General features: G+C 40.3%; 1 protein-coding gene across 4 annotated transcripts in view; it reads left to right on the plus strand.

Annotated features, from left to right (window-relative positions):
- The window catches only part of LOC136448487 (leucine-rich repeat-containing protein 74B-like), a 29,540-nt gene that overhangs the window by 1,079 nt on the left and 3,124 nt on the right, over positions 1 to 25,337 (plus strand). The window contains exons 2-15 of one of the 4 annotated variants that reach the window (XM_066448065.1): positions 34 to 214; positions 2,583 to 2,755; positions 3,016 to 3,123; positions 3,947 to 4,090; positions 6,993 to 7,160; positions 7,833 to 7,948; positions 8,746 to 8,824; positions 9,800 to 9,895; positions 10,872 to 10,950; positions 12,523 to 12,543; positions 13,555 to 13,721; positions 14,416 to 14,501; positions 17,476 to 17,530; positions 23,314 to 23,451. In XM_066448065.1, the coding sequence (XP_066304162.1) occupies positions 34 to 214; positions 2,583 to 2,755; positions 3,016 to 3,123; positions 3,947 to 4,090; positions 6,993 to 7,160; positions 7,833 to 7,948; positions 8,746 to 8,824; positions 9,800 to 9,895; positions 10,872 to 10,950; positions 12,523 to 12,543; positions 13,555 to 13,721; positions 14,416 to 14,501; positions 17,476 to 17,530; positions 23,314 to 23,451 (1,611 nt within the window). Of the gene's footprint in view, positions 1 to 33; positions 215 to 2,582; positions 2,756 to 3,015; positions 3,124 to 3,946; positions 4,091 to 6,992; positions 7,161 to 7,832; positions 7,949 to 8,745; positions 8,825 to 9,799; positions 9,896 to 10,871; positions 10,951 to 12,522; positions 12,544 to 13,554; positions 13,722 to 14,415; positions 14,502 to 17,475; positions 17,531 to 18,460; positions 20,641 to 23,313; positions 23,452 to 25,337 lie in introns of those variants that run through there. The other 3 variants (XM_066448083.1, XM_066448091.1, XM_066448073.1) reach the window with 3 other exon arrangements.

A 25,337-nucleotide genomic window follows, 5' to 3' on the forward strand; every position in this document is an offset into this window, starting at 1 on the left:
TTCCATGATGACAAGTTGACCTTTTGCTCCCAGAGCGTCAGCCGGAATGGCAGTGCGCGATCGTCCGCGAAAGGACGCCCTGGGAGTAAGATCTCCAACATGTCGGGCGACGTCAGCGACCAGAGCGACAACGAAGACACACGGTCAAAAACTACGATGGAGGAAGGAGATGGGGAGGGTAGCGATGGCTACGACACAGACCTGGAGATAGAAGGTGGGAAGAGTGCATATTCTGTAGAAATGTCTTTCTGTCTTAAAACTATCCTAGAAAAGACTTAAAACTATCCTAGAAAAGACTTAAAACTATCCTAGAAAAGACTTAAAACTATCCTAGAGAGTAGCTCATTGTCTCACAGTAAAAAGTACAGCATACCCTGCTGCAGAAACAGCAAGAAAACTTGCTGACTTATGACTAGGCACTACAACTTATAAGGTTAACAACAACAACTGAAAGAAAGTCCTCACTCCGTAGCTTCTGTGTCTATCTTTATAGCTGGTATAACCACCCTTTGCCGGCGCCATAGCTTGAAATAGCACTTAAATTTTGACATGCAAAGGTTAGGCGTGACAGGTTGTTTGACAATGGTATATTAACTAGCCACCAATATGTGCTTGTGGAGTTGGTGTACATGTGTTACAAGGTTGGTTATACCGGTTGAAAAATACAGAAGCAGTTAACTGTTAAGGGTTAGGGTTAGGTCGATTATTCCCTAACGATGTTATCAAGGCCGTCTCAAGAATGTCTTAAACACCTGTACATCTGAAGTGTGCATACTGTACACCTCGGAAATTGCTGATCAATGCTGCATTTAGAAGATCAAGAAAATCTCTTTTTCTTTTCAATGTGACAGTTTTACTAACTCTTAGGGTACCAAACAGAAGTATGAGAGTTGGCATCACATCAAGGAGGCTTTAAAAGAGAGATCCTTCTTTGCTACAAATGTCTTTCTTTCTGTTGTTGTTCACCTTCTGTATCTATATCTGTATAGCCAGTATGTAACCTTATAAATAAATAAAATCCAGTGCCTGGAAAGCAGTTTTAGTCAACGTTTTGTACAAATCTTGACTTCTTGTAAAAGTGGCGAATTTATGGAACACCCTGGAAAAGGTAACGTAATTACGGCGCGTAACAATTGATTGACCTTTCACTTTAATTAATATTCGATCAATTCCCATGACAACACGTATGTAAAAAGTCTAACAACACCTATAATATAGTCCATGGTGTCACCAGGTTCATGAAATTTACATTTGAAAAATATGATTTAGAAAAAAAATGGCGAATTTGGGGCCCCTTCCATTATTGCCTTTTGGCACATACTATAATGTCACCAAGTTTCCTGGCTGTTTCTGTAGCAGGATGTAAAATTGACAGGTTGCTAACCCTTAACGTGCTCGAGGCACCTCCTCAAACACAGGACCTTCGTTTTACGTTCCTTCTGAAAAATGGGTGCAGCTCCAACTGAGATATCCTGACCCAGGATTGAACAGGGGTCTCCCAGTTAGCAACTAATTGGAACCCGTAGCTCAACTGTGAGGCTGCTACCAGTTGAGCTACAGGGACATCCCATTCTCTTTGGCTTTGCTACATCCCTAAAAGCTAAGCCATACAAAAAGCAGTATTATGATTCGCTTCATCAGAGGCTGACTGCTTTTACTTTCATGAAAGAAAACAGCTTTTGTCTCTAAGTATATTTAAACCCCAGACAATCGAGACATTGAACAGAATGTTTAGGAGCACAACCACTCGGAATGATTTGATAAATCGCGTATCAGACGGTCTTTGCTCTAGAGAGGATCAGATTACCTAATTCATAATTCATACTGTCGTATAATGACACCTTTATTGATCATTGGAGAATCATATTCAAAGGACCCCTTAAATTATTGATTGAACAACCTCTAATGTGGTTGTGTTGACATTATAGCAACAATAGGAAAGCATTACTTGTGATTTGGGCCGACCCCTTCTCATTAATAATGGATTCTCCCCGTTTCATTTCTTTCCAAAGGGTAAAAGTTGGAAAGGCGATTTTTTCCATTTCAAGGGCACCATGTTTGAGGCATAAAATTTTTTTTTTTTTAGAAATCATTCTTTTTATTAATTTTCACAAACATAAGATAAACATACAGACAAAATAGTACTGGAAGGACATGTGGAAACACAACAAAACCGATAAATAAAATGCAGAAAACAAAGAGAAAGCCATAAACTTACTAATAGATATTTTTGTATTACTTGTAGTTGAAACCCTTTCTTCCCTCTGCTTTACAAGCTAAATGAATGCAGAGTCGGTATTGTACATATTGCAAAAAAGTGAGAAAAAAAACAGTTTTGAAAGTATATGCGTTGTATATTTTGAGCCCTTTTTTTTTATAACAGCATTGTATAGTCAGTTGCAAGGTGGTCTAGTTGCTAGTGTTGTCGACTTAAAATCTGAAGGTCCAGGGTTCGAATTATTGGCAGGCCCAGTGTCATGCCCTTTGGAAAATTGGTCTGTTACTCCTAAAGGTAGTTTACCAGTTATCCAAAGCAAACAAAACAAACAAACAAACAAACAAACAAACATGTCTTTCCACAGATAAGAGAATAGAGTACGACTCCACGGGAAGGACGACGTACAAGGAGGCGTGTAAGGCAATCGGGGTGGTCCCCGTGTCGTACTTCCTTCGCCACATGCAGGACTCGGAGCTAGTGATGATGCACCATGGTCTGGGACCGCTGGGGGCCAAGGCCATAGCGACATCTCTGGTGGTACGGTCTTGTCAATCAAATTACTGGATGGGATGAGGAGCACATGTTAAACATTTCCTAATTCATATTGATCAATTATCATATCAGTTAAAAGAGGCTGTCAATAATGATGGTCAGTACATTAGCCTCAATTTGTATATTTAGCCTAACTAAATTTGCTAACATAGACCAATTATTGTCAGACTGAGAAGTGTCTGTTACCATGGTGATGGAGGCTGTGATAATTGGTTTCCATGGCTAAATTTCTCTCTGACTTTCAGACAAACACAACCATCCTGAAGCTGAACCTGAGAGACAACTGGTTAGAGGCCCAGGGAGGGAAGTACATTGCTGAGATGCTGGTTGAAAACTGCTACATACACGATCTGGTAGGCTGTGTCTTAAGCTTACTCAATTGAAGTTCAAGTATCCCAGACGTCTTGATAGGATGCATAGGGGTGGCACCCATCTCCATTTCTGTAGCCCTTGGGCCACACATTTGTGCAATTCGCTATAGCAGGGGGCTGGTCTGCTGGTAATGGTGTGTGTTTAACTTCCATGCTCTTTCCCAAATGCTGAGTGCTAAGCAGAGAAGGCAGTTACATAATGTACCATTTCTAGAGTCTTTGGTATGACCCGGCCAGGGCTCAAACTCACAACCTACCATGTGCATTAGGTTTACCCACTTATGGCTAGGGGTGGATACCGGTTTGGCTTAATAAGGTCCGAGTCCAAGTTTAGGTCCAGAGATTTAGGTTCAGGTCCGGACCTGAACCTGGACCTGATCCTGTCTAGTTGATGTTTTGTTTTATGAGACCAATATTAAGCATAGAGAATTAATACTGACACGCACGACTATAAAAGTTTCTTGGTGAGAAGACTTTCAAGACAAACTATTGTTTGATATTTGAATGTTGCACTTATTTTAAATGCCTTTTTTGTCAGAGGAGAGACTCAAAACACTTTTATCAAACAAAACAGAAAAATTTATTTGTACTTCGTTCAGGTTTTTTTGGACTCAGGTTTTTGGCTTTCAGTTTTTTTGACTCGGTTCTTGGATGTTATAAAGGCCCGAATCAGGTCCAGCGAACCGGTATCCACCCCTACTTATGGCCATATGATAATTATTTCCTTTACGGAGAAGAGTTTCAGGTGGAAACTTGAAACTTTTATTCTTCATTACTCTCTAATTTATGTATGTGTTGTCTGCAGGACCTGTCCTACAACAAGATCGGTAACGAGGGAGCGGAACCCATAGCTGAGATGCTGCAGGACAACTCCACCCTAGACAGAGTCCTGCTGTCGGGAAACGGCTTCGGCGACAAGGCTGCAGAGGCATTCGCTGAGGCCATCATGGTGAGGAGGTTTTGACTGGCTGACAACGTTCCCTCCCAAGGGGTGGTCTCAAAGTTCAGGGGTGCCTTAAAGCATTCGCACCAATTCTATGAAATTCGTACAACTTTTATGAACAACGCATGAATCTCTATGCAAAAAAGTATGACTCTTATGAAGAACACACAAAGTACTAGTATGCAAAACGTACAACTCTTATGAAACAAACAGTTTTTCTATGCAAATCGGCATTGGGAGAAGGTTGTTTCTTAGTGTGTCTACCCATAATGATTGACTTTATAGCATATACCATCACAAAGACATATTTGATGGCCTATGAGCTATTCTTTTGATTTATTTTGGCTCATCACACCATCTTCTCACATCACAGCAGCTCGACATTGCCATCTTTAATATTTTGCTTTGTTGTGTGACCCAGGCGACGGTTGGCTGTTGTGCATAGGAATATAAATTCATACGATTCGCACATTTTCACATAGTGCTTCATGTATTTTTCATAAAAGTTTTGCAAATTGCATGAAATTCGTGGAGAATGCTAAGACACCCCTAAAGTTTGCATATTGTTTCCAAAATAAAGCTTGTTTTGTCCTGAAGGAGGATTTGTGTGATTTCCGATCTTGGGAGAGTATGTAATATTTTGAGACCACCCAAAACTGTGTAGCTTTCTTGGTCTTTACTACCCCTGTTCCTAAAGTGGACTTGTCCAGGGTCAGAAGAGTCTGACTTGGGAGCAGTGTTCTCGCCAGCCTGAAATTTTTACCAGTCATTTCAATTTTGCTTCGGGGAAGAACATATCGAGCGCCGAAGGCACGAGGCGTCGCGCCGGAGGCGTGACCATTCTAGGGGGGTCCGGGGGGTATTCCCCCCCGGGAAATTTTGAGATCTAGACCCTCTGAAACGCTATTTCCTGCATTTTGAGGGGCAAATTTCCTGGTAGAATAAGCTTAGTTTACTGATCTCTTTCGGTGAAAAATTACACAAGGGTTTCAGGCTCAATTTTTGGGGGGAGGCGTGCCGGGTCATCGCGGAAATATCGAATGTTCACAACTTCACACACAAGCTACACTTCTATGTTGTATACGATCGGCAAAGAAAAGAAAATTTAGCAAAACAAAACTTTATTACGTATCAGCTACGTCCTACAAAAAATGCACACAGAATAAGTCGGCAAAAATAAAACACAATTTTTCAACACTTGCTCCGTATGCGCCCTGTAATTATTGAACATAATGAGGAATTTGACACCCTACTTGAGAAAGAACGCAATAAAGACGTCCATTTTTTGCTCCCATGTTATCGGTGGTTAATTTCTCCGGTAACTGCACTGAATGTGTTCAAAAGTTGTCGATTCAAGCCTTCCAACAGCCACTTCGTCGTGCGATCCTTGCGATTCCCGCCATTCCCCTAACATCTCGCAAATTCACGCTTAGCTGAAATCTCGCGAGTAGCGAGAGTCGCATGTCATTGGTCGTTTTTTCTTGACGCGACGGAGACGAGCGCTGTGATTGGTGGTTTACAATATCTGACGCCTGTTTGCCATTTCTTACGCATGCGGGAAGAAATCGCATGTAAATCAGCCGCCGCGGCTTCAAACTTTAATACTGTTTACACAGATTACAGAAAGCCTGATAGCTATAGGAGTATTTCTGAATTTTAAGGCTTCTTTGATGACAATAACTGACGGTGAACCGAGAGGGACAAAACAGAAATAAACGTCAGCGCATGACGCCGAATTTTCGGCGGCCACCAAATATTACTATGGGCAACCACCACGGCGCTCTCTGTGTGTTGCTGGGGTTGTCGCCAGCCGAGGCATTAGAAATGATCTAGATTGCCCTCGTCACGAACTTCCGCTGATCCTCTGGAGTTTTTTAAAATTCTAAGCTCTGTCTAAACTTGGTCTAAATATCTTTACACACCGATTTTTGTCCATTAAAAATGACGGATTGGGCAAAAATTTTGTCCGTCATGAGCGACAAAAACCCGTCAAATGACGGGAGGACGGGCGCTGGCGAGAACACTGCTTGGGAGTATCCAAAACTTGGCCTTTACCATTTTATGACAGGGGTGGTTTAAGCTGAAAGGCATGCAGTTACATGGGAAAATTTGTTTGCTGGCTAAAACCTTCTAATCATGATGGCCTAAGCTCTGTTTATGTGCAGTGTTTGTCACTAATTTGTTGTTCTTACCGACTAATGGTATCTTTTTTTATTTGTTTTCTTTTTTGCTTTTTATTTGTTTGTTGTGCAGCCATGCTTTATTCGTTCAAAACTGCAGATTGCTGTGCACAGTTTTCATTGCAAAATCACAGTACAACCAGATTGTTGCATTTTATAACAGTGTCTGGGGGTTCGCCTAATGTTTGGATTTTTGCTGTGTGTTGTTACAAATGACATGGCTACATGTATTTCAGAGTTTCCTAGATTTAGAGTTTACATTAGATAGCACCTTCCTTTTTCCTTCAGTCTACTACCTCTTAACCTTACCCATACTCATGCTTTACTCTTAACCAAACCTTATAATTACCTTAACTCCCCTGACCTTACTGTGCCTAAGTATAATCCTCCCCTCCCAATATTTCCTCTCCTTTCCTTTTACCCATACCCTTATCCTTACCCATACCCTTACCCATCTATCCTACCTCACTATACTGTTGCCTACAAACCTTACCTTAATTCTCCCTGGCCTAACTGTGCCAAAGTCAAACCCTCCCATCCTCTCCCCTTACTTAACCTTACCTTACTGTACCTTACCACGACTCCCCTGGCCTTATTGTGCCAAAGTGCCCTCCCGCCCTCTCCCCTTACTTAACCTTACCTTACTGTACCTTACCACAACTCCCCTGGCCTTATTGTGCCAAAGTGCCCTCCCCTCCCGCCCTCTGACCCCTCGTCTCGCTCTCCAGAGTAACCAGAAGATGGAGGAGATGGACCTGAGTCATAACGAGTTCGGGGAGGTGTCAGGGGAGTTGTTGGGTCCTGCCATCGCCGAGAACAGCCAGATGAAGGTGCTGGACCTCAGCTGGAACCACCTTCGCAGGAGAGGGGCGCTGGCCGTGTCTGATGGCATCAGGGTAGGGCATTCCTGTACCTCTATCTTAAGAACAAGGTCTTTGTTTGTTTGTTTGTTTGTTTGTTTGTATTGCATACCCGGTAAACTGCCCCATAGCGTAACACACCAGATTGGTACTGAAGAGTACAAGCTGCATATCCAGACAGATTTATTTGACCCACTCACACCGGGCAGGACCCCTACTCTTTTCGATAAGTGTGGTGGGTCACACACCAGGGGGCCCCAAACCTGACCTTGACCTTTGTATTCCCAAGACCTACCCACATGCCAATTATCATCACAATCCTTTTGGCCATTCCTACGTTTTGCTGACCACAGGTATCCAGAAACACAAACAAACAAACAAACAAACAAGCAGACACACAGCCAGACAGACAGAAACGCCAAAAACAATACTTCCATTTTTCATGCAGGTAACAACAAGGTGCCATTGGCTCCTCCCATCTTGCATTGCCAAAAGCGTATTCATTTGAACCTTTTTACAAAATACTGTTCCATGCATGATACATCTGATATAGGCTAGAGTACCTGTGCCCTACCCAATGTTACATGTCGAAAAAGTAAATATAAAGGTTAAAGGAATTTTACTGTCTCCAGCTCGAAGCATTAAGAGAGCTCAGGCATTAGGTAAAATACTAAAGACAACAGTGTGATGTGCTTTTTGTTTCCAAAGGACAACATCACCATAACACACCTGGACCTGTCCTGGAACGGGTTTGGTGATGACGGAGCCCAATCCATCGGGGAAGCTCTCAAGTCCAACAAAACACTGGAGGTTCTGGACATGAGGTAAGGGTTAGTGTTACATGTCGGTATGCCTAAACACCTCACCCGACCTCATCCGACCTCACCCGACCTAATCCGAGTCTAAAATGCAGTGTATAGTCTGCATTTTAGACTTGGATGAGGTGGGGTGAGGTCGGATAAGGTCGGGTGAGGTGTTTAGGCATACCCGTTACATGTCCCTAGTCTCTACCAGACTAAGCACGCCATCTATAGGGACAATATTTACTAGGAGGGTTTGGCCACCAAAGGGGTTGCCAAAAATAGTTACTCAAGCAACTGGATAAAATTTGGAAAAAATTCAAATTCAAAAAATTTTATCCAGTTGCTTGAGTAACTATTTTTTGTGTATCTTACTACCTGGATGTCTAACCTTCATCAGTGTACAACAGGGTTTCATTTGCCGTGGACTGACTCTACTGGCCAATTATTCCTTTTTCTTGCCAAATCCATACACCCATAGGAAGGCCTGGTGGAGGCTAACATGTCCCCATGTTGTAAGTGGTAAGGGATCCCGCTGCTTCGCAGTATGAGTCAAATTCGGACACACTTGTGGGTCCGTGGGCAGGAGTTTGATCCCAGGGTGGGCCCTACTCGAAAAGAAAGGATTGCTGATTTTCTGTCCCTTACAGATAAAATAAATATATCAAATTCTGAGCCTTTTCAGTAACTTAATAAAAGCTGTGACTCTAAACTTCTTTGAAATATTGGTCTAAAAAACAGTTATTATAGACAGTCCGTTGAGTGGCTCGTTACTTACATGTATTTGCTACACTTACATTGTTTTGTATTTCCTGCTGCAGTAACAACAGAATCTCAACAGAGGGCGCTGTTCTGCTAGCCAAGGGTTTGATTGAGAACGATACACTCAGAGTGCTGAAGGTTAGTACATACTGTAGAAAAGTGTTGTAGTGCAATAATTCAAATCAAATCACGTATTGTAGTGTTACAGTATGTATACTGTGTATGAGGGAGCCTTGGACGATGGCATCAGGCGCCAAACTTATGCAAGTAAAAACCCCAACACAGTTATTGAAAATAGTAGGGTGACCAGGTGTGCTTGGCTGGAGAAAGCAAGTCGTAGCAAAGCCGCACTGCACTATCAGCTACCGAAAAAGTAGTACGCTTTGTTGCAAGCATTAGGCTTTGGGTTTGATGGATGGAAAAGATACAATGTCATGTATAACTGATATCACTTGCAATATCTGCAATAAAGAAGGCCTAGAAGATTTTCCTTTGTTCTCAGGACTGGTACTTTGGCTTGTACCTCCCAGGTACTCTCAAAGCACTAATAATTTTGCATGAGAATTTATGGCATTTTGTAGCAAACTAACATGCAAGTACAGGGCTCGAAATTCATTTTTGGAAATAGGTGCACTGGTGCACCCAACCCAAAAAATTATGTGCACAGAAAGAATTTTGGGTGCACCACATAATGTCAGCAAAACATGATTACAAAGTTTAACGCTCTTAAGAACTTCAATCTGTTATTCTACAGCTAAACTTAAGAGTTTAAACAAGTGATACATCAAATAAAGTACAACAAAAGTTCATATTGCTATTTCTGATACTTACATGTCAAGAATATTCTGTATACTTAGTGTACAATAGAGCCTATAGCGTACAAAAATATCTAGGTGCACTGGTGCACCCACAGTCAAAAATTAGGTGCACAGCTCTAATTTTGGGTGCACACAGATGCACATGCACCCAGAATTTCGAGCCCTGAAGTAGATCTAAGGTAGCCAAGTCTGCAAAATCTTTTTCAGGGAACACAATGTTGTACAATGTATGTAGATTTTTATAAAATCCTAATGACATTTCTTTGTTGTTGTTTTTGTTGTTGTTGTTGTTTAGATGGGGAAGAACCCAATGCAGTCCGCAGGTTGTTATGGTATTCTGAAGGGGATTTCTCAGAACCCCAACTCTAACATCCAGGAGCTCGACTTCTCTGTAAGTTCTAGTCTATCAAGCAACCTGATAATGTTGTAGTAAAAATATGTCTCTTAATGCAGCTCATAATGCAGTTGGGCAACTATGGCATGTATCACCCTCCTAAAAGCAGGACCCCTATCGCTCGATTCGTTGGGGATCGCTCGCGTAGGGGCCCTGCTCTTTAGTCGCAGTAGACATGGTTCTGGCGACGTTACTGACAGTTGCTCATGAATAATTAATGAGCTATCCTTATTTGGCACAATTTGGCGGTTAATTTGTTCTGAACCTAAAGTAACAATGTGAGACGTAACCTGATTGGTTGATAGCTTCCAGCGTCCTTTGCGCTTTTGCTCTAGATTAGGTTTAGCAAACCCTCTGATTAGCTGAAACTGTTTTGGTGGTGACGTCGCCAGAAGCGTGTCTACCGGGGCTAAAGAGCAGGGCCCCTATGCAAGCGAGCCAAAGAATCGAGCGTTAGGGTCCTGCTTTTAGGAGGGTGGCATGTATATGCGGAACCAATATTAGATAAATAGATAAATGCAGCTCAGACACAATGAATAATAGCGACAAATACATTCAGTGTTTCAAAACCAGAATCAAATACAATACATGGCTTCCTACAGCTTTAGAGTAAATCTGGACTCGCCGCCCAAGGACGAGTCCATCGACGTTGAACTGATCGTCCGACAGGACGGAAAGGAGAAGAAGAATAGCTTTAAAGAATGTCAAAGCATTAGAGTCCAAAGTAGCAATTCTTGTCACAGTGGTACTTTGCCGTCATGTTTTAGTTCTAGAATTAAGCAGTCAAGTCTAACTAGATGTTGTCACATGCTAATTCTCAGGGACAGTCCTCCCTATATGTTCCGACGACCCTATGCTCAGACACCCCTATGTTACGGTTAGGTTTAGAATGAGGTGTCGGAACATAGAAGTGTCGGAATATACTGTAGGTGTGTAACCACTAACCCTGCCCCCCTCCCCCTTTCCACTGAAGGACATCTTGGTGAATGATGACTTTGATGAATTGCTGAAACAGGTGAAGGAGATGTTGCCTGCTCTGCTCACCAAAACAGGTATGGGTGACTTTGAACTTGAGAATACATGTACCTGTAGTTTTGTTGTAACCTTAACGCAGACATCTAATTTGGCTTGTTTGGAGTAGACTTAGTTATTAATTTAGGACAGTTCCAGCCATACATGCATGTACATAGAAGGCAGACTGACTTATCAAATCAGTCAACTTTCAGTGTGTCATTCTGATTGAATGTATAGTTTCAAATCAAAACCATTGTGACATGCTTTTTATTTTCAGTGGCAGACATATACATGCAATTTACATAATCTTTTTTCATTATTGATAAAACAAAATAACATTTTTTTCTTCAGTTGTCATGATTTCAGTATTATCTCCTTGTTTCTCCTTTCCTAACAACCCTCCACAACAGTTGCCGATTTCTCCCACTAAAGAAAACGGTGTAACCAGTCAGGGCACAGTGGGTACAGCACTTGCACCAGTGCAGGCTGGTCAGAAATCACTTGCAGGGCTGCAAATTTACGTGTGCAAACCTGCACATGCAAGTGGTATTTCGAGCCCTGCCAGTGGTATTAACTCTCCCCAAGGTTACCCATCCCACTTACAATCACACGAGTCTAAAGGCACCCAGAGCATTTTATTAGACTTGACACCTGGAAATATTCTAATTGCTTTAATCTTTATGAAATTGGCCATTTGCATTCGGATTTCTTATCAAAAGTGCGAAAAAACGGCACAAAAATAATCTACTGTAAATACTGTAGAACCATAGCCCCACCCACCTCTGTCAAATCATAGAAATGCACAAATTAAAACTTAAAAATGCAAATATTTGACGGACATGCAGTCACTCTCTCATTGGTCGAACAGCTAATTGTTATGGACAGTCAGGATCAGTCTATTAGGGCTTGGATTCTCCATCAGTTCTCACCACACAACGACATCACATCTTTGCTCCTTTAATGTCGATATGTAATCGTGTTATTGAGACTTACTATGTGTAGGAATGACTAGAAATTAGAGTTTTTTTTAATTCAAGTTTCAAGCCTCTTAAAATGCTCTGGATCCCTTTAAGAGTGTTTTTTCCTGTAGATTTAACTTGATTAACCCCTGGTAGAAAACCTTTCCCACGTCAATACTGTAACAGTCACTGAGTTTTTGACTTCTACACATAATTGCAATTGTTTTGACATCCATTATAAATCTATATGCATTATTTTTGTTTTATTTTGCACACTGATTTGTTTATTATATGTTAAACTTTATTGATAGCTGCATGGCTAAGTCATATGCAGAAGATGCCTGGCATGACTTTGTTTTGCTTTATAGTTTTATGATTTGCATCTAATATAATGGTATTTTTTGTTCTGCAGTTTTCACCTTGCAATATTTGTGCAATTTAACTGCATTTTCACTTGTGTTCCTCTTTTGCAATTTGATCATAATGCAAATCTTCATCCACTTGAACAGTCTAACAGGCAATGTTCACTGACGAGGAATATCTCAATTCTTTTAAATAAAATCTTTCTTGTTTTTTTTTCTCATTCGCCTTTTCATGACACCTCTTTCATCATCATCTCCTCACCATGACCTATGACCTTACAACGTACAGCGGATCGGATACATGGCAGGGGTAAAGTTTTGCAGAAGTATGGAGAATGGTGGTGGTGTATTTGGGAGCACACTTTTGAGGGTTTTCAGATTCAGCTTGAATCTTATATTATGTACTTATCTAGAAATACAGCATTGTGATCATGTTACTTTTTGTGGGAAGCATCATTTTTCATGCCAGTGTTGTGCACTTTCCCAATGTCAATCCTAAGGTTTTGCACACATCTACCTTAGTTGTTTTGGAGTAAAATGATTGATTACCCCTGTGCTACTGTCAGATCCATGATAGAATTACGGTAAAGATATTTTATGTCAAAAATAATTTATTACATTTGAATATCCCCCTGTAACTTTGTTGCCTTGGGATGTACATTGATAAGTACACAGCACCTTAGCTTGTTCGGCTTCAGAGATGAAGGTAATTTGCATGTTGATGGTAGTGGTGGTGTGGGTTTCTAGCCTGGTATCCAAACCTATCATAGCTACCGAGTCTCTTTTGTCTTCTCCGCAAATTGGATTAAAAGGATGCCTCTTTGCGGAGAGGGGAAAAGAGACCCAGCAGTTACGATAAGTTTGGTTACTAGGCTAGTGGGTTTTAAGGTACCAGGGATTGTTCTTTGTCCTAATCTATTTGCAAGGCTGTCTCCAGCTTTAAATTTTTTCCATCCCACTCATTGTTTGGGAGCCCATGTTGGTGATTTTTGTTGTTTGATATCTCATTTACAAGCTTACGAAATAAATTTCAATTTTCCATCACTTTCATGTGATGAAGTACAGATTTTTTTAACGGCAGGGGTGACAATTTTGCCTGCCCCAACAAGCAAATTTTCATTCAGGGACGAAAGGACTGAGGTCCTGGAGACAGCCCTGCTGTGGGGCATACTAGAAATAAGACATTTCACGTTTGTCTCTAGGTTTTCTCACTGACTGTGTTTCTTTGCCAGTTTTTGTTGGTGATTGTTGAAGGGTTGAAGCAACCATACTCCCTCAAACTGACAGGAAAACTTTTATTACTTCTTCCCAATTTCTCAAGGTGGTGCTGCGAGCGACTTTAAGAAGGCGAAGCCGCGCGCGGACCCGATGACAAAGCTGAAGCAGTACGTGGAGAAGAACAACCTGCGGCTGGTCGACCTCTTCAACCAGTTCGACAAGGACAAGAGCATGAGCGTCACCAGGGAGGAGTTCGCCCAAGGGATAGAGGTTTGTATACTGTGATTCTTGATTTGATAACGGTAGCTTGATACTTTAATAATCACTAGTCAACTGCTAGAATTTCATCATCAGAAATGTTTGATAACTAACATTAGATACAGTGATGTTTGTTCCCATCATTAAAATTAAATGCTGTGAAGTGCACCCTTTCCCCTGACCGCTAAAATTGCCGGTCGCAATATTGAATGGATTTACTGTAGTCAGGTTTACCTGTTTGTTCAGACCCTTGTAGTGTCTAGTGGCACATAGGGCAGCAAGTTCCCATGCTGTTTCAGTAGTAAGATATACATGTATTCTTACAGGGAGGGGTTGCTAGCTCTTCTCCTTTAACATGGTCAAGGCACATCGAACACAGGACCCCCATTTTACATCCCATAGGAAGATGGGTTGCTGCCCTACATGCCGGGAGGCATAAAGGGCAGTAAGTATTACTAAGTAAGTAGGAAGATGGGTGCAAATGAGTACCTTCAGCTTCAGTCAACACTCATTGAAAAAAATAGGGGCCCTTCCTGGTGTGAGTGGATCAAACTTTACTGTAGGCTGAAGAATCGTCACTAAATTGAAGCCGGTAGAACTTATTCAGCCTGTCAATCTGACCAGTTGCTTGCTTCTTTTTTGGAGGGGGGGGAGGGGGCATTTTGAAGTGATTGTAGAGTAACGGTGCTATTTTTCTCACCTGTAGGCTACAGGGATCGACCTGTCACCTGATGAGTTGCACCGACTCCTGGATACCCTGGACAAGGATGGGGACGGAGAGATCGAATACGGGTGAGTATGATGTTTCTGGGTGTGTGTGATGACAAAGGCTGGACCCATGTCAGAATAGCTGACATTCTGCCCAAACTCAACTTCTTGGGAGCTTTCAAATCTTAATCTCATTTTGATATGTGCACTGCGACGGCAGAGAAGTGTGTTGCCACTGCCGTTGTGCTTGCGTTGGATCTGACACCATATGTACAACCGATAGGACCCAAAAATCTGATTTTAACTTAGCACCCAGTCACACACGTTGTGCGTTTGTCGTATGATCTCAGATTGAGGGAATCCATGGGATAGTCGTGCATATGTCCAGCAAAATTTAGCTATCTTGTTACAGAAAATCATTGTCGGTGATTGGTTCTGTCACAGCTTGCAGAAAAATTCTGCAAATCAAAATTGTACAACGAATATGACTGCGCCATTAACTGTGTGGTTTGGTTTGCACGCAATTTGCTCTGGTAAGATAGTAACTGCAAAGGAATAAATTGCACAGCTTGAGGAAGTTGCTGTAATGCACTGTGCTGTGTGGATGCTGTAACATTGTGTGTGCCGCTTTCCATACTCCTTGTTTTGCCGCATAATTCGCAACAGAGAGCTAGCGGAGGCCAGCAGGAGTTGGTCCGTTATGGAGCGACGTTTGCAGCAGCGTCTCGTCTTTCACTCTCACAGCAAACTGTCTTCCTCTATGACTCAACGGGCTGACAAAGATTATTAAGTAGTTATGGAGATGGGTTGTTCTGTTGAAAAGTTTGATGGAGTGAAGCACACCATTATAAGCACTGTCCCAGAACGTAATGACTGCATACATGTGACTTCGGGCGATCAGCCTAACTGCTGAATCTTTCGTACTTATCAATGATCTGTGGTAAAGTCAACTGTCAACAACAAAATTAATAGAAACAGTGACCGTTAAACCCTTTTCTGGCATGGTAGCACAGTTGCAATGTGTTATCAGGCATGTAAGGTCTGGAGTTTTTGTGTTGTAGTTACAATAGAAGTCATCACAGTTTCTTTTGGATGTTGAGTTTAAGTTGCGTCAGTTACATGCAGTTTCTTTACTGTCACAACTGTATGAAAACTAATGCACAGGACCTTATAAAGTTATATGCGGTAAATGACAATACGTTCTGAGACAGTGCTACCATCAGATATACACTTGGCGTCAAAAATGTATCTCACTTCTTCTCAAGCACAATTGAGGGTCATAATCCATGATTATGTACCTTGCGTAGAACATGAATAGTTGCTTATGATATTAGACTGCTCTGTGCTCTTAAAGAAAGGCTTCTCTGTGTGAACTGCTTCACATTTCTGAGTGCTGTGCTTGCTGTGAGACTTTACACTGAAATAATATCTCTTGAGTTTTCCACTGAGTCCAGTTCTGTAGACTTTTCACATTCTCACCGAACACATTTCTCTCCCACCCCACCGCATTCCTTGCCTTTTGCATCCGTGGATACTTAGTGGTGTTGGGTATGTATAACTGTTCTCTTTCCTCTTGCACTAACAGTGCTCTACAGAACAAGCCATGCACATCAGAAGCCAGTGAATCAAATAATTTTGTATGTGGGTAGGTCTTGGGAATACAAAAGTCAAGGTCAAGTTTGGGCCCCCTGGTGTCTATATCTACATGTACATTGGTAGTACCCCCAAATAGCCCCTTCAGGGGCAAAGAAGGGGGGGAAGTTGAGGTCCTGGGCTAAGGCGGACAGGCCTCCAGCCTGGCACGGAACGACTCAACAGTGGGAGCCGTTGCAACCGTGCCAGGCAGGGTGTTCCACTGGGGGATAGTACAGGGAAAGAAAGAGTGTTTATATGTATTGGTTCTTGCGTGGATGGTGTAAAACTTGAGGTCGTGGCTCCCCCGGGTGTGCCCCTGGGCTGGTTTCAGCAAACTGTGTCTATATTAATATGGTTGTTAACTTAGTCTAGTTTATAGAAGAAGGTGAGGCGGGCATTCCTCCTCCTCTCACCACGCTTATCAAAAAGAGTACTTCCCAGTGCGAGTGGATAGAAAAAAATTGTCCGGATATGCAGCTTGTACTCTTCAGTAAAAAGTTTACCTATTTGTACTAAACAAGTTTATAGAAGAAGGTGAGGCGGGCATTCCTCCTACTTTCAGAGAGAAGGGGCCACTGACTCACCACGCTTATCAAAAAGAGTAGGGGTCCTTCCTGGTGCGTGAAAAAAAAAATTGTCCGGATATGCAGCTTGTACTCTTCAGTACAAACCTAGCTGGTGTTACTCTATGAGAATTGGTTTACTGGGTATGCAATACAAATTGAAATCTGATGTGCATGGTTTGTTCTACCATCTCCAGGGGTAAGTAATCTGTGTAAACAGTAGGACTGGTTAGTCAGGAGGATGCTGGGGGCATCACTAGTTTGTACAGCTCGTCTTCCAACCTCCTACTGACCACATCAGTCTGCTGATTCCCTATTCCTGGACTTCTGTGTGTGGTTAGGTTGCCATGGTTACATTACAATTTGTCATTCAGTCGTTATGAATTTTTTGGCATTGAAAAGGTTATCAAAGAAATGAATTTCAAAGCATTAGAAACCTAAAGAGAAGATAATTGAATATACCAAACAAAAGATCACTTCCTTTTGTACACTTGTCGGTCTGACGGTTATTAGTATAACTGTTATGCAGATTATATCATAGTTTGTTATGTTGAATGATAAACATAAGTTTATGGTGAGAAACAAACAGCACAACCATGAAGACGGTTTAAAGGTACATTTTTGTACGATATATCGTTTTTTTATCATATATGCATTAAACTTTCTTTTATCATAATTCATTGATAGGTACCAGTAAGAAAAACCTAGAGCCACCAATAGACGAATCTTAACTTCAAACAAACTCATAGATCAGATCAGAGACAACCTGTATGTAGTTGAATAGTTAAACTTACTAATTGATGATTCTGATATAAGCACTAAGTCTTACGTTTCTTTTTCTCCTTTCTCCCCCGGGACAGAGAGCTGGTGTTCGGAGCCCAGGCGCACCAGGAGCAGGAACGCAAGATGGCAAAGGTGGTTCAGGCTCTCCAACAAACTGACGACTAACAATTGCATTCTGGGCCACGTCCTCCCAGAGTGCATCAGAGGGAAAGGCTGCTTGTGCCGATCCTGATGCATGCTGGGATGTAACAATGCAGTACAGTGTACTAACTTTAATTTGCTGTGTTTGTGTGTGCCAAAAGTGGGACTAACTTCATCCTAATTGATAACCATGGTGCAAAGGTGGTGAAACAACATTTAATAATGTCATCAGCATTACATGACATGATAACATGCTAAATCAAAGCAGATGTGTACAGATTTAAAGACGAGGGCAACTTTATAATCATTTAGAAATATGTCATTTCATACTTAGTTTAAACTGAATTTTTACATGTTGCAAGTTTTGCCCCCCAATGCTAGATATGATTTTATCGGCAAAGAAACAGGGTTTCGAAATAGTTTATACCATTCTATATTTTTTGGAAAAAAATCTCAGGAAAGTTGGTTTGACCAATTCCCTTTTTCCTTGTTATAACCATTATCTTGTCAATTTTTTGGCCAGACAGAGACATTTCAGTGAATGCAGTCTGTGATTTTTTTAAAATTTCGGTTTTTAAAAACGTCGAGGCAGTGAAGCAGCTTTGAATTTCAGTGAATTTGACAAATTTTTAATGAAAAATTTCCACAAATGTGATGTGCAAAATTATAGTTTTGCACAGATAAAACCAAACTTTCTAAAACTTTCACAGACAAGATTTACCTTACAGGTTGAATTTCAATTAGATGTCATGGAAAAACCTTTTGTAAAAACTGTTAGCGATGAATCTAAACTGCTAAGTTTCATTTGCTTGGTATCATAAGTTGCATTTTAGTCGGTGTCATGGTGAGGTGGCGGTACCATTTCATTTCACATCATGGTATGTGCATGTATGAAGTTTGTGTTGGGACCTTACATTGCAGTCGCGTGCCTCCCAGCCCAGCTGTTTGGCATAGTTTACGGAACAGCTGAGAAGATGCACTTTGGAATCTGTCGGAAATGCAGGAGCACAAATTGGATACATATGACTGGGTTCACACTTTGTAGCATCCTTCATTAACTGTTGAATAGTAACATTTTTCTTAAACGTTAACGTTATGAAAAGTGTTCGGGAAAGCAAAGCTCAGGAAAGACAACAATTCTTTCAACATTTTGGTGTTAGTCCTATGAGGTAAATTTGGTAGCTGCTTTGCATTTATTTTTTAGAGTGAATTTTAAAGGTTTATCTATGGTGACCTCTGCCAATACAGTTACCAGTTATCAATTTGTTACAAAAAGCAACCCATGAAAATACAATGTCTCAAATCTAAACTTAAGATTGTTTGAAGATTAATTTCTGATCTTTTTCTTTTTCAAAATTTTTGTGGGGCCAAAATGCATCTACAAGTTTGTGTTATGCAGTCCTGACCAGTGATGTTTAGGCAGGGATGCCTGTTTGCGTGTGAACTTACATGTAGCCTGATAAAATCATGCTTTTAACAGCCCTCCATATATGTTGATGAAGGTTAGACATCCACGTAGTAAGATACGCCAAAAATAGTTAGTACTCATTGACAAGCAACTGCATGGATAGAGTTTTGAAACAGACGCATGCACTATCTTTTGTCAGCAACTAAATGAAGGAAATGGATATACATTCATATAATATATCTCTAATCAGCCCCTGATGGCAAGAGATTGTGTAACGCAGGCTACGTGTGAACCCAGGTATATGTCTTCTATACACGGTGCTCAGATTGGACGAAAATTGGAGCCGCAGACATATCAAGAAAGACATTTTCCCGATATACCCCTGAAGCATCCTGCGTGTGCATGGGTCAGGTTTGCTATGGATGGATTTGGAATGGGTGCAATGGTGACGGTCTAGATTAGTTTTTTTCACAAAGATGAGCAAGGAATTGATACATTTCAGAAAAGAATGAAGCAGCAAAAGAGTCAAGCTTGAAGACAACCCAAATGAAGATTGCAGTACCTTTTTTTGCTGAAACACATTTTTTAATCAATGTTCAGATTGTACATTTTTTTTTGAAATTCTATGGACTACCAGGTATGTTCTGAAAGGCATTGAGTGAAATCGTTTTGCTTTTTTGTTTACAATATTCTAATTTGATTTCTTTGTACCAAATTCAACAAAAGTCTTCCTATTAAAGGATTTCACAGGCATATGAAGAATGGAAGGGGGTGGTTGGGAATAATTTTTTGAGAAAAACATTGGCAAACAAGGAAATGGAAAGATGTGCATAATAGGTCATAGCTACATTTTGAGAGAATATTTTGTCTTGGAAACTACACTGTACCCCCCCCCCCCATCCCTCATTGTCTGGCCATTAATTTTCAATTGATTTAACGTCAAATCAAATGCAGTCCTCATACAATATATAAGTTTTGTAAGTTTTGAGACTGATGTCAACTTTAGCCTGCATTATGATAAAACATGCAATAACATGTAGGAAGCTTGCCAAGAACATAATAGTTATAGCATTGGTTTAAGATTAAGGTCTTTTTTTTTTTACCAAGAATGATGTATACCAGACTGAGTATATTTTGGGAGCAAACTCTGTGTTATTTCCAAATTTGGACCTGTGGAAAACATTCTGGGTTGTTCCAATTGTCATATTAGAGAGGTATGGTGTTTTTTTAGAATAAAGGACTAAGGGTGAAATTTTCCGGATGTCCCCCTAAATGTAAGTGAAATATTTCTAATGGTGAACTGTGGTGAAAGGATGTATATATTATCGCTCAATGTATTATTTTTAGGGCAGTTGTAAAGTAAGGGTTATGTGTAATGTTAGGACTGACATGTCATAGCTGCTAGTTTAAAAAGATTCTTCTGCAGCTGAATGTATATTTTGGAGTCTGAATATTTTATTGTGTGCTTCGAATGTTTTAGTAACTTCTTTCAATGTTTTATGGTAAAATTTTAGAATCTTAAAACAGATTTGTATATGAAAACAGGTATAGACTGAGAATAATACTTTCTATGTAAGTAGTTTGTGGTTGAAATTACCTTTGAACCACCTGATGCACCTTTAAATTCTCCCTTGGTTTGCTGTGAAACTGACTTTCTAAGACTTTCTGAGTAATAAATTCCCAACAAGAGTAACTGTTGGTAAGTATGTGATTGTTTTTGCTAACAGAGTGCATTTCACCCAACTCTCTTATCTTCAAATACATACTTATTGATTTTGATATTAGAAAAAGCAGTTTCTTGAGTTTGTTGGAAAAAATGTTTTGATATCAATGGGCCTTGCTGTAGTCGTCTACTTTGTATGCATCCAAGTTTGTCTTTAGTTAATGGTTACCAAGATCTTTTTTCAATTCAATGATTTTTTCTACCAAAAACCACCTGTTGAATAATGGTGAGAAAAAGTTAAAATGAAAACTAGACCAATGAAGTTATATTAACTAAAGATAAAGGTGGTTTTAACTATCTTTTGATTAATTCTTCTGGTAAAGCTTGGGTGATAACTTGATAACTAAAGGCCATTTTGAACAGCAAACATACTAAAATAGCCCTGGAACTTGTAAGGCCCACTGAAAAAACAAAACAACAACAAAAAAACAGTCAAAATTCCCAAAATTTGTCTGCTTGTTCTAACTTGTAGCACTTCTCTTTGAGCTTTTCCTTTTTTTCTAAATCAATCAAAATACATGTTAATAACCCTTCAATTCAGTACCCTGACAAACAAAGTTATTCGTCCAAACACGGAAATGTTATTGGGTTACACATATTCAGGACTACTAGAGTCTATTTGAATTGACATTTAACAAAGTGGCTTTACTGAAGTGTGGGTTCTGTATTGTTACTCAAGAGTGCTTCATTCTCCCCCACAGCCGTTTTCCTCTTTGTTCCATTCCGCTTATTGAGCAAACATTGAGTATTTATTGACGTCCTTACTCAAAAACAAATTTACCCCCGGATGAATTGTAAAACGTGACAGGTAGCTGTCAGGCATTGTGCCACTGCAAACACAAAGTTGACAAAGAATAAACAAAAAGTGGGGTCAAGGCCCCATAGCCAGGTTTTAATAATTGCACATGAGTCATACCCTACAATTGAATATTAAATTTTGCTTTCCTTCCTGCAAGGCATTTGGAATAATATTTCTTTGCCCCTAAATGGAGAAAATCACAATCTGTTATACTACAACATGAAAAAAAGGCATAATCAAAGTCTCTAACCTTCTTTTTACTAATTATCTTAAGGATGACAGTAAAATATTGATTGTTTGTTTGTTATCCCTGATGAAAATACCTGTGGGGTCTTCAAAAGCAAACTTTTCAAGTTTTCTCAAGGACCCAGTCTTTATCAAAACTGTTTTGATTCCAAATTGGTTTAGGAAGGATTAGGTCTGAGCTGTTTTTTCTGCCAGCCTTAGAGGCGAACAAAGGACGTGGTTGTCTTCCTTCTCGCTCGACGAGTAACGATGAAAAGAAAAGCATGTAGAACAAGTAAGAAGAAACCACTTGACTCAAATCAGGCGTGACACAGAGGGCCTGGTGCTGAAAAAATTGACCTACCGTAAATTGTGGTTTTTTTTGCTAAGCTTAAATATGTACCTTCTAACAGTCTTCTAAAACATTTCCTGTGGTACAAATTGTCATTTTAACGACATTTTGCTTGAAAAGGGCATTTAATTCTTATATGGTGACAAAAATTTTCTTAATATGTCCATCTTTTTTAAGTAGAACCCCAAAAAATGATGGCGAAAATTTGTGAAGATACAGTGTTCCGGTTCTGCCAAATTCTCTGCCCCGTGGAAAGGGTCAGACCATGATATCCTTTTTCATGATCGAAAATATTCCTCGTCTTATTGCGCTTTCTCCGACTTGCGCTTTCTTCGTCTCCTTCTTTCCTGATGTCTTGGCTGACGTGCTCGTAGGTTGCGCTTCTCGTAGTTGTGTGAACTGTTACACCTGGCCCCATGGCGAGAGCGGCGGTAGGTAAGTATGCGTATACCACCATGTTGACTTTGTTTGCTCTGCATTCCCAGGTTTCCACCCACAGGTGCTATTCTTCAAGCTATGTCTTGAAGATTTGCGCCTCACGATCTTGAATATTGTTAGCCTGCACTGTACTTTGTTCACATCTTTGCACCAAATATAAGTTACATAGTTTTGGTCACTGTATGTTTAGAGTTATTATTTCACAACTAGCTGTGTTACCATTATTATGAGCTGGAAAGTTGCACTTTGTTTTGGTTAATGCAGTGTAGTAAATATAACTTAAATCGTTAATCTACACCTGAGCACTTTGTTGTGTGCATGTAACTTTGTGTTCATTGTGTGCATGGCTCAATTTTAAAGTTCTGAGGGTGGCAGATCACAAGTTTTCTCACTATATTTTGATTTACATTTTCAACAGCCTACAGATTTGATCAAATGTAAATTGTCGCTAACACTAGCTGACTTTCCCCTTATTACTTCTGTCTCTTCAACACATTGATTTGAAATATGTTCAACTTGGTCTTCCTTTTTCCATTGCTTTTGCATCTCCCATCCAGAAAATGCTATTGATGAAAATATGGGTCTGCCATACTTGAACTTTGAAATGAGCCCCTGTGAATAGTGAACAAGCCAATTCACGGTTTAAACTATGCATGCGCTGTGCGATGGATTGTAAATAATATGTTGAAACACTTCTTGACGTGGAATGTTCTAGACGAAAACTGTTTATAAGTTAGAGGCCTTCAATTTTTACCTTGGGCATGTGCAGTTTAAACGATGGCATGCCAGTATCTCCAATTCATTATATCGTCTTTCCCCACACCTTTAGACGATCGCCCAAGACGTGCTGACGGCTCTGAGGATGCACATTGAGAAGCGCGGGCTGCGGATGTGGGACGTCTTCCGCGCGATGGACGAGGACGGCAGCATGACGGTGTCCCGGGAAGAGTTCAGGGTTGGAATCAGGGTGAGGAGTCCTTCCGAGTCTTTACCCTGACTCCAATCCTGACCCCTTCAAGCTAACATAAGGCCATGTTGATTTGATTATATGGATGACATCCACATGCGCATCAATTTTCGATCATACTGTAAATCGTACAAAGCAGCTGCAAAACAAGCAAATATATGCCGGGTATTGCAAAAAAATATCTGAAAACGGATTTCAAGCTATATTATTAAATATCAAAGAGTGCCAATGTGAAAGTAAATTCCAAAGTCAAAGAAGAAAAATGAAAAAATGTATTATGGGGTATACCATTATTATGATACTCTCTTTGTTAAGTCATTTGTTCAACCTTCCTGACCACTTATAGATTTCTTTTTTTTTTTCAAAATTTTTTTTCTTTCGCATGCTCGCATCAGTTTTGGGTATTCCCAGAGGATGTCATCCATATAATCGAATCAACATGGCCTACAAAAATGTATAATGGTTAGATAGAAAGAATAGGGTGTTTGCACTCACTAAAATGTATTGTAAATCTTCAAAATTTCACAGTTGTCTTATATCATAAAAAGTCAAAACTGCCCAAGAAGACCACTCTGGGGGCTGATAAAATCTGTTTTATGTGGACAGGTGGCCACTGTAGACAGGATTCTTAATGCTTGTGTCAATGGAAAAAAATTCTCTAAAGGGACCACCAGAAAGTGGTCACATAGGCCAGGTGATCCTTATGTAGACATTGTCACTTGACACAGATTTGACGTAGTTTACCGAGAGGTGGCACAAAGCACTGCGAAAACCTACAGCAAAATAAAACCACTGCAAAAGTAAATACAATTAACTGTTCGGTTCTCGGTTCTCTCCCATAGCTTAGTCAGCCGTCGGGGCAGCATGTCTCTCAATTAACTGTACATGTAGCTATATTGTCTGCCATACTGAATAGTTAGACCTGGAAGTTTCAATTCAGTCTATGGATGACATCCTGTGCAAATTGCAAGAGCGCAAAGAAAACAAAACCAACGTAGAAGTAAACTAGAATGGCAACATTTTCGGGAAAATGCAGAATATTCCCCTCCCATTACCTACACCTGAAATATGACAGCCATAGCATTGACTGTAAGGATATTACGAAGTTTCTGCATAAATTATGCAAAGGAGGTCGGCATTAGCATGATTTATGGCCAGGTGTGTTCACCTTTCCTAAAGGTACCTTCATCTCAAATATGACATCCATAGCTTTCATGGTAAGGGATATGCATAAATTATGCATAATGCACTCATTAGCATAATTTATGGCCAGGTTTTCTGACCTTTCCTAAAGGTACCTGCATCTCAAATATGACATCCGTAGCCTTGACAGTAAGGGAAAAACAAGTTTATGCATAAATTATGCAAATGAGGTCCGCATTAGCATAATTTATATACAGGTGTGTTCACCTCTCCTAAAGGTACCTACATCTGAAATATGACATCCGTAGCCTTTACGGTAAGGGATATGCATAAATTATGCAAACGAAGCCCTCATTAGCATAATTTATGGCCAGGTTTTGTGACCCTTCCTAATGGTACCTACATCTCAAATATGACATCCGTAGCTTTCACGGTAAGGGAAATGCAAGTTTATGCATAAATTATGCAAATGAGGTCTTCATTAGCATAATTTATGGCCAGGTTTTGTGACTCTTCCTAATGGTACCTACATCTCAAATATGACATCCGTAGCTTTCACGGTAAGGGAAATGCAAGTTTATGCATAAATTATGCAAATGAGGTCTTCATTAGCATAATTTATGTCCAGGTGTGTTCACCTTTCCTAAAGGTACCTATATCTCAAATATGACATCTGCAGCTTTTACTGTAAAGGAAATACAACTTTATGCATAAATTATGCAAATGATGTCCTCATTAGCATA

This window comes from Branchiostoma lanceolatum, chromosome 1 (assembly GCF_035083965.1).
Source record: "Branchiostoma lanceolatum isolate klBraLanc5 chromosome 1, klBraLanc5.hap2, whole genome shotgun sequence".
Taxonomy (NCBI): domain Eukaryota; kingdom Metazoa; phylum Chordata; class Leptocardii; order Amphioxiformes; family Branchiostomatidae; genus Branchiostoma; species Branchiostoma lanceolatum.